Source organism: Barbus barbus, assembly GCF_936440315.1.
Source record: "Barbus barbus genome assembly, chromosome: 36".
NCBI lineage: Eukaryota > Metazoa > Chordata > Actinopteri > Cypriniformes > Cyprinidae > Barbus > Barbus barbus.
The window spans coordinates 22,432,542-22,447,769 of NC_136714.1; the positions used below are offsets into that span (position 1 = coordinate 22,432,542).

The following is a 15,228-nucleotide window of genomic DNA, read 5'->3' on the forward strand; positions in this document are numbered from 1 at the left end:
GCAAATGTTTACAATATGAAATATTCTATATTCTGACAACTCTTCATTTTATTCTCACTGTTCATTCCTGTTTTCATTTCTTGAACACAGAGAGATCAAGTCTGAAAAACGTTTGCAATCATCGCCCCCTTGAGACTAAAACTGGAAATGCTTTAATTAAGTCAGAAATAAAAGTTCATGTATAAGAGATTTTTAGAAAAAGTTCAACAATAAATACTAAATCTATGCTGATATAAACATTGGGAGGGGTTTATTTGATCAAAGCATGAAGCAAGTTGAAGGACACATCCACATGGACACGGGTGGATGGCTCACGTAGTGTTTTTGCATCACACATCAAAAAGTATAAAGTGATTTCTCCAAGAGAGAAGTGCAGCTCTAGAGACATCCTAAAGACTGTAGTCCTGAGTATTTCAAGGAATGAACATTTTCTCACCCTCATGTCATTCCAAACCTGTATGATTTACTTTCTTCTGTAGAACACAAAAGGAGAGGTTTAGCATAATGTTCATGTTGCTCATTTCCACACTGTGAAAGTGAATGAATGCTGTCGAGCTCTAAAAGTGACAAAACCACTTTAAAAGTAAGAGTTAATTCATACAACTTGTGCAGCATAAAGTTTTTTGAAGCCAGTTTTTAATAAACGCTGTAGTTTCTTGTGTGTCACGTTTCTGCTCACAACACAGCAAAGTTGAATATGTGGAATTGCAGCCAGCAAAATTTTTTACAAATATTTTCAATCAGTTTTGATCTGTACCTTACCAAAAATAAAAAAACTTGAAATATAGTGCACGTCATATTGACTTCTACTTTTTTGTAATTTTTGGAGCTTCTGTACACATTAATTGCACTGGAAAAAAGCAGCATGGGCATTCTTAACATCTATTTTTTGTGTTCCATAGAAGTCATATGGGTCAAATGAAATAAGGGTGAGTAAATCATGACAAAATTTTCACAATTGATTCCTTAAAAAGGTCAGATGAGTTTCTGTATAAAAGAAAATCATTTAAAGCTCTTCAGAAAGCATAAATAGTGAGAAGGGCCCAGATTGCAGCAAAACGTTTTTCTGAGGTCCCATGCAGTTTAGTAGAACAATACTGTCAGACCATCATCGAAAAAACTAGTCTAAAAAACACCAAGAATTGTCTCATCCCAGAGCCTTTCCTCCTCTGTCCGGTTGTCTTCTTGATTTATCTTCTCTTTTCCTTTTTTCTTCTCTTTTTTGTGTTTGTGTTTGCCATCTCTCGTTTCTGTCCTGACCTCTACATGTTCCTCCATCTTTCCCTGTTTTTCCTCGTGCACTTCAACCTCTTGTTTCTCCAAGAGTTCCTCTTCTTTCTCCAAGAGTTCCTCTTCTTTTCGTCTCTTTGCATGCTGTCCATCCCCGTGCCTCCTACTTTTCTTGCTTGCTCTTCTTTTACTTCTGCTTTCCTCGTCTTCACTAGAGCTCCTCTCTCTTTTTCTTTTCTCCTTCCATTTCTTTCTATCATCATCTTCTCCTTCTACACTTCCTCTCCTGTCTCCCTTCTGCCTCTTTTTCCTTTCTCCTCGTTCCGTATCAGACCCTTCCTCCTGGTCTCTTCTGCTCTTCCCTTGCTTTTTCATCTTCCTTTTCCGTTTCCTCCTCTCTCTGCTGTCATAACTGCTGCTGCTGTCACTACTGCTGCTAGTGTAGGAGGAGGAGCCTGAGAAAGAGGAGGAGCTACATGACTCAGGGCTCCTCCCTCTTTTATACAGGTGACCTGGTGGGAAAGGAGGACGGGCATGGGGCATAAATCCTGGCCGATAGTGTGGGACAGGGCCTCTCATGCCAAAGCCAAACTGATTGACCTGAGACTGGATTTGTGGTTGCCATTGAGGTTGAGGGAAACCAGGAGGCGGAAAACGTGGCACCAACTGGACAGGATGAGGCATCTCTTCTGCTTTCTGTGGACCTTCTTGCACACTCTCATCCAGACCCTTGCTTGCTTGTCCTATGGTGCCTAGCCCTGCTTTGGGATCCAGTCCCCGGGCCTTCTGCACCTGGATGTAGTCAGCCAGCTCATCCTGGAAGGAGTCGTACACTTTCTTCTGAGATTTGCACAGTTCCATGACCTTCTTCTCTCTAAGGGCAAAGATTAATGACATTTCACTTATTATTGTATGCAAACTAGTGACTGACTGATAAAGAGTTTTCCCAATAGCCTAGAGTAAAAAAAAAATGTTACGAAAAAAAAATTCCTACCTGGTCTCATGGCATAAACGTACCTGGGGGCATTTTTTTGCAAGATGCAAAATACGTACCAATAAGTACATATCACTGCAGTTTCCAAAAGAAATTAACACTGACTAGAGGCAGTAAAACTCCAATGCCTTTTATTCCTTTTCACACAAATTTACAGAGTTTCGATAAATAAAGCGTAATTTTCGCACAATTACTTGAAGGATATCAATTTATGACTTCAAAACAATATTAATATGCTGAGAGATTTGAAAACTGATGCTTTTGAACGAATATCCAGCTTCATACGTAATGGCTTTTCATAGACGGTAAGTTTGTTCAGTAGCTCACGGAGTACGGAGATGTACTTGAGAGGTGAGGAGCTCCGGTTCGAATGCCGTGTAACTATGGTTCGGCAAAACAGTTCAAATCTGCATATAAGGATGCTCAAATGGCATGGTTGCATCAAGAAATGCGTTTTTATTTAGTTTTGCATTTGTCAACACTACCAGGTACGTTTAGGGTTGGTTTGAACTAGGGTATTTTCCCAACAAGATAGAGCATTAATTTTTAGCGACGGTCCCCCGGATATATTTGAATTCTGAACCGCCGCAATACGGTACGTATGTGCCAGGGTTCACATATTGAACCCGTGTTTTAGTGCCACTCAGTGGACATTTTTCTTTGAAACTACGGCGAAACGAGCAGTACGGTACGTAAAAACAGTCTTGCTAAAAAGTGCCCCCAAGTACGTTTATGCTATAAGACCAGGTTGCTACCCAATTTTCACCTCAATTCCGAAAATAAAAAGTCAAGTAACACACTGAAATCAGAAACATTATATATAACATTTTATAACATTTAATTTTTTTGTAAAACCTATTCTTTTTATTTACTTTTTATTTTTTTTTACAGTGTACGCAATTATGTAAAATTCTGAAATAAATGTAAATGCAATATGTACTTACATTTACATTTAAAGAAAATTTACTCAAATTTCACCTAATGTCAACAGGAAATTCAAGTTGTCCATTTTTTTTCTCTAATCTTACATATTTGCACAGAAATATTATTTTAATAATTTTAATATACAGCGGCGCCGCAGGGGGTGGGTTAGGATTAATCTAAGGATTTTGTCCACGAACACACTTTTAGAATGTAAATGAGATTCTTTCTGATTTCATTTTAAAAATTGCCAAATATTTGCTGACAAGATCAAGATCCAAGGTCCAAATCCTAGTGGCTGTAACAAAAAAGGCATCACATAAAATGATGAATGAAAGCAACGTCACTCACTTGACAAAGTGTTTGTTTCCCTGCATGTGTGCCTGGTACATCTCTATTGAGCTGAGTGTCAGGCAGCAAATTGGGCAAGTCAGGGAGCTCACTGTATGTGTGCGTGAGTAAAAGAAAGAGGGTATAACAACAACAAAAAGAAATGTAAAATACAGTATATTCAAATATGATATGTAAAAATCATAAATATTTTTTTAATATCAATAATTAATCAAATCAATACAAGCATTATTGAATAAAATCTGTCATTTTTAATTTTATAAATTGGTCAATGAAGATATATTTTAACGCATACCATGATCTGACTGTTCCCCCATCTGATCCAGCATCTCTTGCCGGGCCTGGTTCCGCTGATGTTTTCGGCCGCTGTAGTGTTGCTGGGCGACCAGAGGGTTGTTAAAGGAAGCTCTGCACAGTGTACAGTACTTGTTGGGGTCACTGAGATCAACCTCTTGATCGTCCAAGCCAGAAGTGTCCTTCTGCTCCAGACTGATCTGATTTTGCACAGCAGCCTCTGATGGGAGGACATCAGGATTTGTGGATTCTAGGACAGCCGCTACAAGTTGAATATAACATAATAGTGTTATGACAGATTTAGCCCACAATGGTGAAGAGTCAAACCTAACAATCCCCAGTTTGATTTTACTCACCTCCAGGTGGCAGAGGATTGGTTTTTCTCATGTTCTTGGCATGAACTTTGCCCTCATAGTGTGACTTGGCCACAGTTGAAGAGCTGAATACCATGTTGCACAGCTCGCAGAACTTCTCTGCAGACAGACCTCTCTGTAAACAATATAGAGTATTATATATTAATACACACTTAAGAGCAATATATGTGTATTCTGTGTGATCTGTTACATACCAAAAGGCCTCCACAATCTTGGCTTGGCTTATTTATTTTAGTGTTCTTGTTCTGCAAGTACATCCTGACTCTTTGTGCATGCTTTTTCCCCTGGCAACATAGAAACCAATGTTAGACATATAACTGCAGCCTTTTGAGGTTGCCTGAAAAAACCTGATACAATTGCACGAAAAACAACCTCACAAACCTCATAATGAGAAACTCTCTGGGACTCGTAAAGCAGGGTTGCTTCACAGACGTGACAGAAGTTATCTGTTAACAAGCCTTTGAGAAGACCACTGTCGCTCTGAGACACTGCAGAAAATAATGTAAAATAATATTTATTGTACTAAATAATCTTAACGTAATTTTGTGTAATGCAGCTGATGTGGTTAGTATAGACATGATCTCATCGACTAATTTTTTTTTTCAAATCTGTTTTTCACACAGCATGAAATTTATGATTAGAAATAGGTTTTAGATGCACTGTGAGGCTTTTGGTAAAACTAGTCAACAAGAAACAGAGAGTACTGTATCTCTTAAAAATATCAGTAGCCTAATTGTCATTTAATAAAAAAAGCTCAATTTTGTTCATGAATTTATTCTTGCATAAATTGCTGGACTGAACTAAATGTGACAATTTATACACAAATTGTTTTACAGAGAAATTCGTTCCGCTTCAATGTTATGAATGAGGCCCAACGTGTGCAAGAAAAGCGTACAAATAATAATAATGTATCTGGTTGTTGTGGAGCAAAAAAAGCTATTTTAACAGAATTAAGGATACGTTGACAACTATTTCATATTATGCCTGATAACTAATAATTGACCCACAATAGAAATTTGTATAAAATCACAAATCCAGTTAAAGAACAATAGTTTTAAATGTTACAACTGAATCTAGGCATCGGTACATCATAATGTAAAATCTATACTATTTCAACTAATTTAAATTAAAAAATCACTAATAATATTAGCCCAATAAATGACATGGTCTTGACTATTTGTTCATGCCATGGAGTTTTTTTTCTTACATTATTTTAGTGAATGCTATGCAGAAATGAGAGCTCATGTTATTGTAAAACGTGTCAAACTTACTTGAATTCTATTATTTGCGTACATTTTTTAATTCGGTAAGGCTGTTTGTTCCTGAATGTGTTAGCTTAAATAATCAAGTTACCAATGTTGCTATGTTAGTTTGTGGACACTAAAATTGCATAAAAACACAACTAAATTAGCAATTATTATTGTGTACTTATTTGTACTAATGAAAATATAAACATCAAATGTGAAATAAAATGTGACACGTTTTTTTTTTTAAGTCAGAAATAAAAACAAACTTAAAACGCACTAAAACGTTTTGAAATGTCACAAACGAGCTGTTACTTTCCATAACAATTGCAATGGAGGATTATTATGAGCTAAAAAAGCATTCGGTGCCTTGCTAGATCGTTGCTTAATCGATTTACACGATGGTACGATTCATTAACTCCACGTTTTGTGTCTTAACGTGTATTTTTAGCCGATGAACGATGACAATCGACTTAAAAACACATCAGATTGTTTTAAACAGGGATTTTTGTGGTGGTTGTTTAAGATGAATGATGGGTACTAATATTTAGCCTAGCCTAGCTTGTTGACTCGCTAAGCTTTATTACCACCCATGAATCCATCTCAAACAACTCAAACACAAGCATTCGATGCAAATAAGCTCCACATGACTGCATTTTTTAAGTTTTTGAAGGGTTTCAACTGATAGACTCACCTTCTTCAACCTGAGAAATATTGGTGTTAGTGTTTTGTACTGTTTCTGGATTGATATCGTCTGTATTTTTGATTTTGTCTGTTTCCGCACACTGCGGAGAACACGATACACTAGCTTCGAGCTCGGACATTTTTTTTAAACCTGGAAATAAATCAAAACTGTAGCAGAATAACCTAGTAAAATGCCAAAGAGCTCTACATGGCAATGGTTAATATATGACGGGAGGTGATCTGCGCATGCGCAGTAGGATCACGTTTCTTTACGTGCCAGCCACTGAATTAAGCAGATGCTTACTGCCATCATCTGATGTTTTTATGTTACTGTCTTAGTAAATTAAAAAATGTGTTATATTGTACGAAGCAAATATATCATGGTTTACCATACAATATGAAGCCCGCAATTATAAATACAATGGTAAGCAGTTTCTGATAAAAAAAAAAAAAAAAGTTGTTGTTACTACTGTAAAATTTCTGTCATTTTGCCGGATTAAACAGTAAGATAACTTTAGAATCTATGGTAAAAAAAATCTATGGTAAAAAAATAAAATAGGTCTATGTATTTTTAAACATACTGTAGTTTGGTTTCAGTGACTTGCAGCAGAAATGAATTCAGTTTGGTAAATTATTAACATTATAGTTTTATTCCTTCAGTCTGAGAAATATTTGAAATGCTGTGAATTTCTTATTGTACATTAACTGAAGACAATTGTGAACTGGCCAAAGAAAAACTAGAGTTCTGGGTCACTGATCAGAAATCATTGAAAGTCCTCATTAAAAATGCATATATTTATTTTAATAAAGTTGATTAGTGTATCACACAAGATAAACAAAGACAAAGAAATTGGCTGTAATCTGTTAAAACAGTAACATTGCTGAGATTGTACAATAGAACAGTGCTGGTATTAGATAGTATACCATATATAATATTATTTAGTGTTATTCATTTTGTGCTTCAATTTAATTTCCTAACTAGTTTTGATGTCTTTTGGTAAAATTTGTCATTGGTAAAACAAACAAATTTTCTGTTAAATTTGATGCAATATTAGCACAGACAGTACAATATGAATGCATTATTCATGTAAACATTTAATTTTTGTGGAGTCTGTCCAAACACATAACAACTGTAGCCATAGCAGTGAGCTATGAGATGCCTTCATTACTCCTTTTCCTCCGAATCACTAGGAGAGCCATGTAACAGAAGGTGGCAGTGAGGAGGACGGTTAGGAGAATCAACAAGCCAATCCATGCTGCAGGACACAAGCCCTTCCTGATGCCCACAGGTTCCTCTGGAAGAAGACTGCTCACACTGAGAATATAACCCAGAGCCCAGCCCACAGACGCCTCACCTGCCTGTGACATAGTAGACCGAATGTGTGGTTTTGCATTTTTGTGTACTTAGTTCACATTCACACAATTTGCATTTTATTCAGAAGAAAACTGTAAAATTATTTCTGGTTAAGGTTAAGATTGTTCTGTTATGTACCCGCTTATGAGTATAATTTTGATAAAATAGACTCACCTTTTTCTGAAAAGCAACATTTTGGAAAGAACTCTCATCAAAGTTATAACCCCTAAGCATTAGCACTTGTATATACACTGCAACTGCACAGTAATCCTTCAGGTATTTTTTCAAGTCAGGAGCTTTCTTTGTCATCTATGATGAACAGAAGATATGGAGAAGAATTTTTAAGATTTACAGGAATTTAGAGATGCAATGCAGCATGTTTGTATTTATATGATAAACACAAAGACATTTTTTTCACATTCATAAAACCTGGCTAGAAAATATCCAGTTAATATTTGAAATCATTTCTCCTGAAATCAATATTACTATTACTAAAAATTATATATATATATATATATATATATATATATATATACACAGAAAATTTAGGCGTCACGTCATTATATGGGTCAATGACGTGACGCCTAAATTTTCTGTCCGATTGCATTTTGGTTTAAATGCAAAAAAAATGCCATATATAAGAAGTACCTCTCCCACATATGTACCAACTTTAAATAATAATAAAAAACATTAGTTATTTGTAATGTTTCTGTTATTCAAAATGTCAAAACATCATGTGGTTACAATTACAAAAACATCATAAGGCCATAACTGTTGTTTTGGAAGCATCTTTGAAATTACCCAAAATTTATTCAGATTAATTTTCTGTACTATTTTGCATGTTTTCCAAAGTGTTTTGTAATCCTTTATAAAATTGCAAAGATTTCCATCATAATATTCAAACAAACTTTGTCCGATAATCTCCATTTTATGAAATATCATGTGGTGCGACCATCAAGAAACTACCATTTTGGTACTTTTATGTTGAAATCCATTCAAAGTTAGGACATTGCATCATATAACAATTTGCCAAGGACCCATAGAAGCATCAAGCAGGTTTGTAACTCTCTCGCTCTCTCTCAAATTTGAAAAAAAAAAAAAAAAAAAACTTTTAATGGCTGGTATGCAGTTACCACATTTGGATATCATGTCGTATGACCTCAACAAAACAAAACAATGAATATTACGTTACTTTTACAAGCATTTGTTTTTATTATAAATCTCATAGTGACCTTTCATGGGAAGCTAGCTGGTTTTGTTCAGGTGGCTAATTCTGTGCTTGTAAATTTTGACTGAGTTTGAAAATATCATGTGGTGTGACCAAATATCATGTGGTGCGACCACTGCAGAGTGTTTTCCATTATAGAGATAAGTGAAGTGAAGTGACATATGGCCAAGTATGGAGGCCCATACTCAGAATTTGTGCTCTGCATTTAACCCATCCAAAGTGCACACACACAGCAGTGAACACACACACATGGTGAACACACACCCGGCAGTGGGCAGTGGGCAGCCATTTATGCTGCAGTGCCCGGGGAGCATTTGGGGGTTCGGTGCCTTTGGATTATGAGTCCAACTCTCTAACCATTAGGCCACAACTTCCCACACGCTGTAGCACCTCAGTTCAAGCGGCATGTGATCGATCATCTCTTACTAGTTATAGCACAAAATAAACATGAATGAACATCAGAAGGTATCTTGTTTCAACTGTGAAAAGATGTCAATAAACACAATTTTTCAAGTTCAAGTCCAACGAAGTTAATCTACTCTCCTGTCTGGTTTGTTTGTCAGCCAAAAATGGCAGATTTGGCAATATGATTGCTCAGATTTCCTGTTAATCAAACTCCCGGCGAAGGGTCAATTGAGCAGCCAAGGTTGGGCAAAGTTTAGAAATAACTGGGTCTAAAAAAATGACTGCAGTTAAGTGAAGTGACATTCAGCCAAGTATGGTGACCCATACTCGGAATTCGTGCTCTGCATTTAACCCATCCCGTGCACACACACAGCAGTGAACACACACACGGCAGTGGGCAGTGGGCAGCCATTTATGCTGCAGTGCCCGGGGAGCATTTGGGGGTTCGGTGCCTTTGGATTATGAGTCCAACTCTCTAACCATTAGGCCACAACTTCCCACACGCTGTAGCACCTCAGTTCAAGCGGCATGTGATCGATCATCTCTTACTAGTTATAGCACAAAATAAACATGAATGAACATCAGAAGGTATCTTGTTTCAACTGTGAAAAGATGTCAATAAACACAATTTTTCAAGTTCAAGTCCAACGAAGTTAATCTACTCTCCTGTCTGGTTTGTTTGTCAGCCAAAAATGGCAGATTTGGCAATATGATTGCTCAGATTTCCTGTTAATCAAACTCCCGGCGAAGGGTCAATTGAGCAGCCAAGGTTGGGCAAAGTTTAGAAATAACTGGGTCTAAAAAAATGACTGCAGTTAAGTGAAGTGACATTCAGCCAAGTATGGTGACCCATACTCGGAATTCGTGCTCTGCATTTAACCCATCCCGTGCACACACACAGCAGTGAACACACACATCCAACGTGAACACACACCCGGAGCAGTGGGCAGCCATTTTATGCTGCAGCGCCCGGGGAGCAGTTGGGGGTTCGGTGCCTCAGTCGTGGTATTGAGGGTGGAGAGAGCGCTGGACATTCACTCCCCCCACTTACAATCCCTGCTTGCCGGAGACTCGAACCCGCAACCTTTAGATTACAAGTCCGACTCTCTAACCATTAGGCCACGACTTCCCCACGACTTAATGCCATATGCTGAACTTTTCACACGTTTCTTTAAATAGATTTTTAATGACATAAGGTCTTTGTGTCATTTAGAGCGACCACTCATCATGTGGTGCGACCAATAACAGCAATAACTGAATTAAAAAAAAAAAAAAAGATCTAATTTCTGTGGCTGAAATATGAATCACTGCTATAGTATGCTTAAGTGGATGGTATTTTTTAAATATTTTTCTCAGTTTTATGCACTTTACAGAAAAAATAAGTCTGCTAACTACAATTAAGAAGGCAACTCTTAAATTATAGAACAAAAATATGAGATCATTATGTACAAAAACTCAAAAGAAATGCAAATTCTAAATACTTCAATTACTGAGAACATCTAAAAAAATGTTAAGCATGTTAAGGAAATTAATTAATTTGAAAATAAATCATGGTCGCACCACATGACGTTTTTAAAGGCTACGACTGATTCATCTAGATGAAAAAACACTAAAATCACATAATTTAAAATTGTAATATGAATTTATGTGTACACAACATTCTTAATGTTTGAACAACTACAAAATATATTATTATTATTATTTATTTATTTTTAATTTGCTTGTCGAAAATACTTAAACATCAATGACCCATATATATATATATATATATATATATATATATATATATATATATATATATATATAATATATATTGTGTATGTGTTTAATTTTTAATTAAAATTTATTTCAGGGTGAAATATCAATTGGACCTAAAATATCAATTGGACCTACCCTTTTTTTCTTTTTTTCCCTCCAGTTATAGGCCAATTAAGAGATTAGAGTAGTGTCATTATTTTCATGACAATTAAACAAATAAAAAAAAGTGTTAATCTTATTACTACAATGGGGGAAAACTTCAAATATTTAAATTGTAAAGTACATAATGTTTCATGTATCCTGATAGCGTTTGTTGTAATGGCTTTAATTTATTCTGAGGCAGCTAAAACAGTATTTTACTAAAAAAAAAAATAAAAAAAAAAAAACAATTCACAAATTATACCTCTTCTATGGTCATATTGCACACAGCTTGGGTAGCCTCCTCTAGCTGAGCCGAGGTTCTGATGTTTATCCCTGTACTTTGCTGGAGATAACTGTGAGTGAAGAAATAGGCAGAGAAGGCCTAAAAGAAAGACAAATACATAAGATTTTATTCTATTAAACTCACATATTCCACTTTGTCCATTTTTTGGCCTCTCACCATGAAGCCCCCACTGATGTTGGGCTGGAAAACTCCATTAAACGAACACTGAGAAAAGGGGCAGAACTGGAAGGAAAATATATTAGAAGTGTTGCCAAGGCAGCTTTGGTAGTCCCCGGTGCCTTGCACCCTGATCCAGGAATGATGGTTGTAAAGTTTGGGTCTCTTAGACGCTGTACAAGGCGAGTCGAACACTTTCTCCAGCTTGAAGACATCAGTGAAGTCAGATGGGTAGCAGGGATGGTACACTTTGCTAGTATTACCCTGCGACTGAAATGAAAACATACTAGATGAATGTAAACTGTGTTAGGACAAAAACAATTCACCAAGAAGTCACCAACATAAAAATAGTGTCTATACAATGAGGTATTATTGATTTGTGATACATAATATCATACTTCAACCAGGTAGGCCAGGATTTGGCGCAGAGCCTCTTCTTTACCATAGCACAGGTAACTATGCGTGTAGAGGGAATACTCCTGCCCGTAGAGACGCAAGGTCATGCTGTTCAACTCATTCTCAACAGTCTCTGGGGTCTCAAAAGTGATCTGTGTGGACGCCCCACCTAAATCCAGCGCTCCGACTGTTTTTCTGTTAGAGTTAAGCCATCGGCCCACATAGCCATACTGTATAGTGTGAAAACGAGCAAATAAAGACAGAAAATGGCCACTAGATGGCCCAAGCAGTTGAGAAACCAGTAAAAATACTGTAACATAAATCAAAACACTGGCTTAATGTTTAGATGTCTGTGATGATAATAAGCAATAAAGTTTAAGGATAATTAATTTATGGACAGTTTCACTGACAAGAAAAGTCAGACATACTCTAACAAGAAAGCACCTTTATGAAGTTTTCAAGAAGGTAGTTGACAGTGACCCAACCGTAAACCCCCTCTTCTTGACCGCTCAAAATTACAGCTCCTTGAAAGTTGAAAGGAAAGGATTTGATTTTTTGTTTGACTTCTTGAAGAATCTGAGATGCTTTGTCAGGATTGGTAATTCTGAAAAATAACAGATGGAAAAAATTAAAGGTATTTGGAGGTTGATGACAAAAGCAATCAGCAAATGTTATCCTGGAAGACCACAAAATGTTACTACATAGCTATAAAATATTTAGAGCCAAAACAGCCTACACTGCCCCTAAAGTGTTTTTCGACACTTAAGCCACTAAATTGATTTGCATTATGATAACAAAAAGCACTTATTTCTGAGAAAAGAAGTTATTTCTTTTCTCAGAACTATCTTCTCTTTTCAAGTTTAATAAACTGGTCCCAATGTAATTCAATTTTTGTAAATTATTAAAGATTTGCATCTGAAACTTGACTGAAATATCTTGAAACTTGCATATTGGTGTTTGTGTTTATCTATATGAGAAATACCTTTACCATTACTCTGCCTGAAAAAATATACTACTTCAACAAGATTAACCAGAAAATGAGATAGCCAGAAAGTGTTTTAAAATATGATGCGTTCTTTTATATGTGGCCTTTGTGCATAAAACGATTCAATACTACATGTAGCAAAATAGGTGGAAAAAACACACTCACTTCAGAAGTCTCATGCCAGCAGTAGCTCCTAGATACACAGGGGTGCGGTGATGTCTTTCTGGGGGAATGTCCCGCATGGCCTGCTTCAAGCATGCCTCAAGGCTACGGGCCGCTGCGCCCTGCTGCCCAGCATAACTAGAGATTCCCCCTCCTGCACCAAAGAAACACAAGACACAATAATTACATCCATTTCTATATTTATTAAACTAGATTGAAATATCTTATACCAGAACATGCATATTGATGCTTATTTATTTATTTACGCTTTAGATGTTTATCTACTGTATATCTCTACCATTAATCTGCCTGAAAATGTTAAATATTATAAGTCATTTGACCTTTGACATGACACTCGTTGTGCTGGGTGACCACGCCTGTGCCATTTAATTTGTCCGCCGGCCATTTGTAGATGTACAAAGCAGTGTGTGAGGAGCCAGCGTCCAGCACAACTCCATACTGCAATGAGATAGAGAGAGAGGCAAAAAAGTGTAAACATTTATATTAAAATCTATGTGATTAGAATGTATTATACTGTTTTTATTTCAAACAGAATAATTTGTAACCCAAAGGTCATGGGTTTGAGTCTCAGGTCCGGCAGGGATTGTAGGTGGGGGGAGTGAATGTCCAGCGCTCTCTCCACCCTCAATACCACGACTGAGGTGCCCTTGAGCAAGGCACCGAACCCCCAACTGCTCCCCGGGCGCCGCAGCATAAATGCTGCCCACTGCTCCGGGTGTGTGTTCACGGTGTGTGTGCACTTTGGATGGGTTAAATGCAGAGCACAAATTCCGAGTATGGGTTACCATACTTGGCCACATGTCATGTCACTGTCACTGTCAAAGTTTTGGTAAAATTGTAAAATTTTCATAATACGATGAGAACATGTTTTCACAGTGATTTATTCGCAGAAGCCACTGCAATCACATATTTTGAAATAACCATCATATTTTAATTACTTCTAAGATTTTGTACACATTGTGTGTCTCCGTGACCTGTTACACAGTTATTTATCCACGGCTCCCAGGGGTTAACATGTACCTGTTGCCTGAAGACACACTCCTGGAGATGCAATTCCCAGAAGTATCTGACATAACAAATTATCCTGAGTCTGCATCTTCATTTTTTCCTTGGTTCCCAACAGGAACAAAATGACCATTCTCTGTGTTTACCTTGTGAAGGATCACCTCCCCACGGCTACAAAACTGATTAAATATACTATACCTAGTTATAATGTAATTTCATATACTAACTTTTACTTGTAGTTCAGGATGTGGCCTTTAGCTTTGATGTGGCTGTCTTTAACCCAATGATTAGAAATGGATTCTTAAATATCTGAGGCAGGACTGAATATTAGAGTTAGTAATTAAACATTATTCTGTGCGCAACATTATTGTGTGCTTAAAACATAATGTTTCTGTGATCATACATTGTTTTCAGGCTTTTTATTTGTCCACAATTCCTCTTTGTATCATTTGCCAAAATCTTCCTTCCCATTAATCAGGATACATTGTGTAAAATGCAAGCTTCCAGACGAAAAATAGACAGCAAGAGAGAGAAAATACTAAATAAATAATTTTACATTTTAATCAGGACACAGAAGTAATAATACTCACCATGTACTGTGGTGGCTCTCTCAGTTCATGTATAGATACAGTCAGGAGTAGAATAGACACAATTCCAAACAGAAAGAGCGCCGCTGAGACAACAATCTTAAGCAGTTTATCCATCAGTAAAGTTGGGGTTTGCCCAGTGCAACTGATTTTGAAGGAACAAGGGCAACCCGTTTGCCCACCCAGTTCCTTCACAAGAAAACAGACTTCTCTTGTACAAAGAAGCCCCTCTATAGAAACAGTTAGCAACAGTAGAACCATTTCTTTAGAATAATAAGAAAAACAATCTTTGCAAGTGTACATGTTTTATAAAGACTATTTGGAAATACAGATGTAGAATAGCTGATGCTGAAATAATAATTTATATAGATTAGATTGGTAGTAGAAACACAATATGTCCTGCACAAATTACAACCTTTTTGTAGAATAAGGGAGTGTTCCAAACATTCCGAAACCTTCTTCCATCATCTTTTTAAAATGTGACCACTAAAGGTGTGTCCACTAGTGCAGCTGACTAAATCTAGAGTCATTCTTGTGCAGCAGGATTTATGTGATGGAGAGCAGTTTTATTTACAAGGTTTCCCTTCTTTCAATGTCCACTGCCTCTATTCAAAAGCTGACACAGACAGCATGC

General features: G+C 36.8%; 2 protein-coding genes across 2 annotated transcripts; both read right to left on the minus strand.

Annotated features, from left to right (window-relative positions):
- Nucleotides 1-1,125: 1,125 nt before the first annotated feature.
- On the minus strand, nucleotides 1,126-6,342 carry zmat1 (zinc finger matrin-type 1; the record flags this gene model as incomplete). The annotated part of the gene is made up of 7 exons (XM_079395003.1): nucleotides 6,103-6,342; nucleotides 4,546-4,652; nucleotides 4,359-4,448; nucleotides 4,147-4,279; nucleotides 3,792-4,052; nucleotides 3,497-3,587; nucleotides 1,126-2,104 (listed from the first exon to the last, which is right to left on the minus strand). Exons 1-7 carry the CDS (start codon nucleotides 6,230-6,232, stop codon nucleotides 1,126-1,128), a joined length of 1,791 nt encoding a protein of 596 aa, XP_079251129.1. The 5' UTR covers nucleotides 6,233-6,342.
- Nucleotides 6,343-7,241: 899 nt separating this feature from the next.
- entpd2b (ectonucleoside triphosphate diphosphohydrolase 2b) lies at nucleotides 7,242-14,723 on the minus strand (the record flags this gene model as incomplete). Its single annotated transcript, XM_079394952.1, has 9 exons — nucleotides 14,598-14,723; nucleotides 13,323-13,440; nucleotides 12,985-13,135; nucleotides 12,279-12,438; nucleotides 11,837-12,064; nucleotides 11,439-11,708; nucleotides 11,241-11,360; nucleotides 7,621-7,755; nucleotides 7,242-7,451 (listed from the first exon to the last, which is right to left on the minus strand). The coding sequence occupies exons 1-9, from the start codon at nucleotides 14,709-14,711 to the stop codon at nucleotides 7,242-7,244; spliced, it is 1,506 nt and encodes a 501-aa protein (XP_079251078.1). The 5' UTR covers nucleotides 14,712-14,723.
- Between the last annotated feature and the right edge of the window lie 505 nt (nucleotides 14,724-15,228).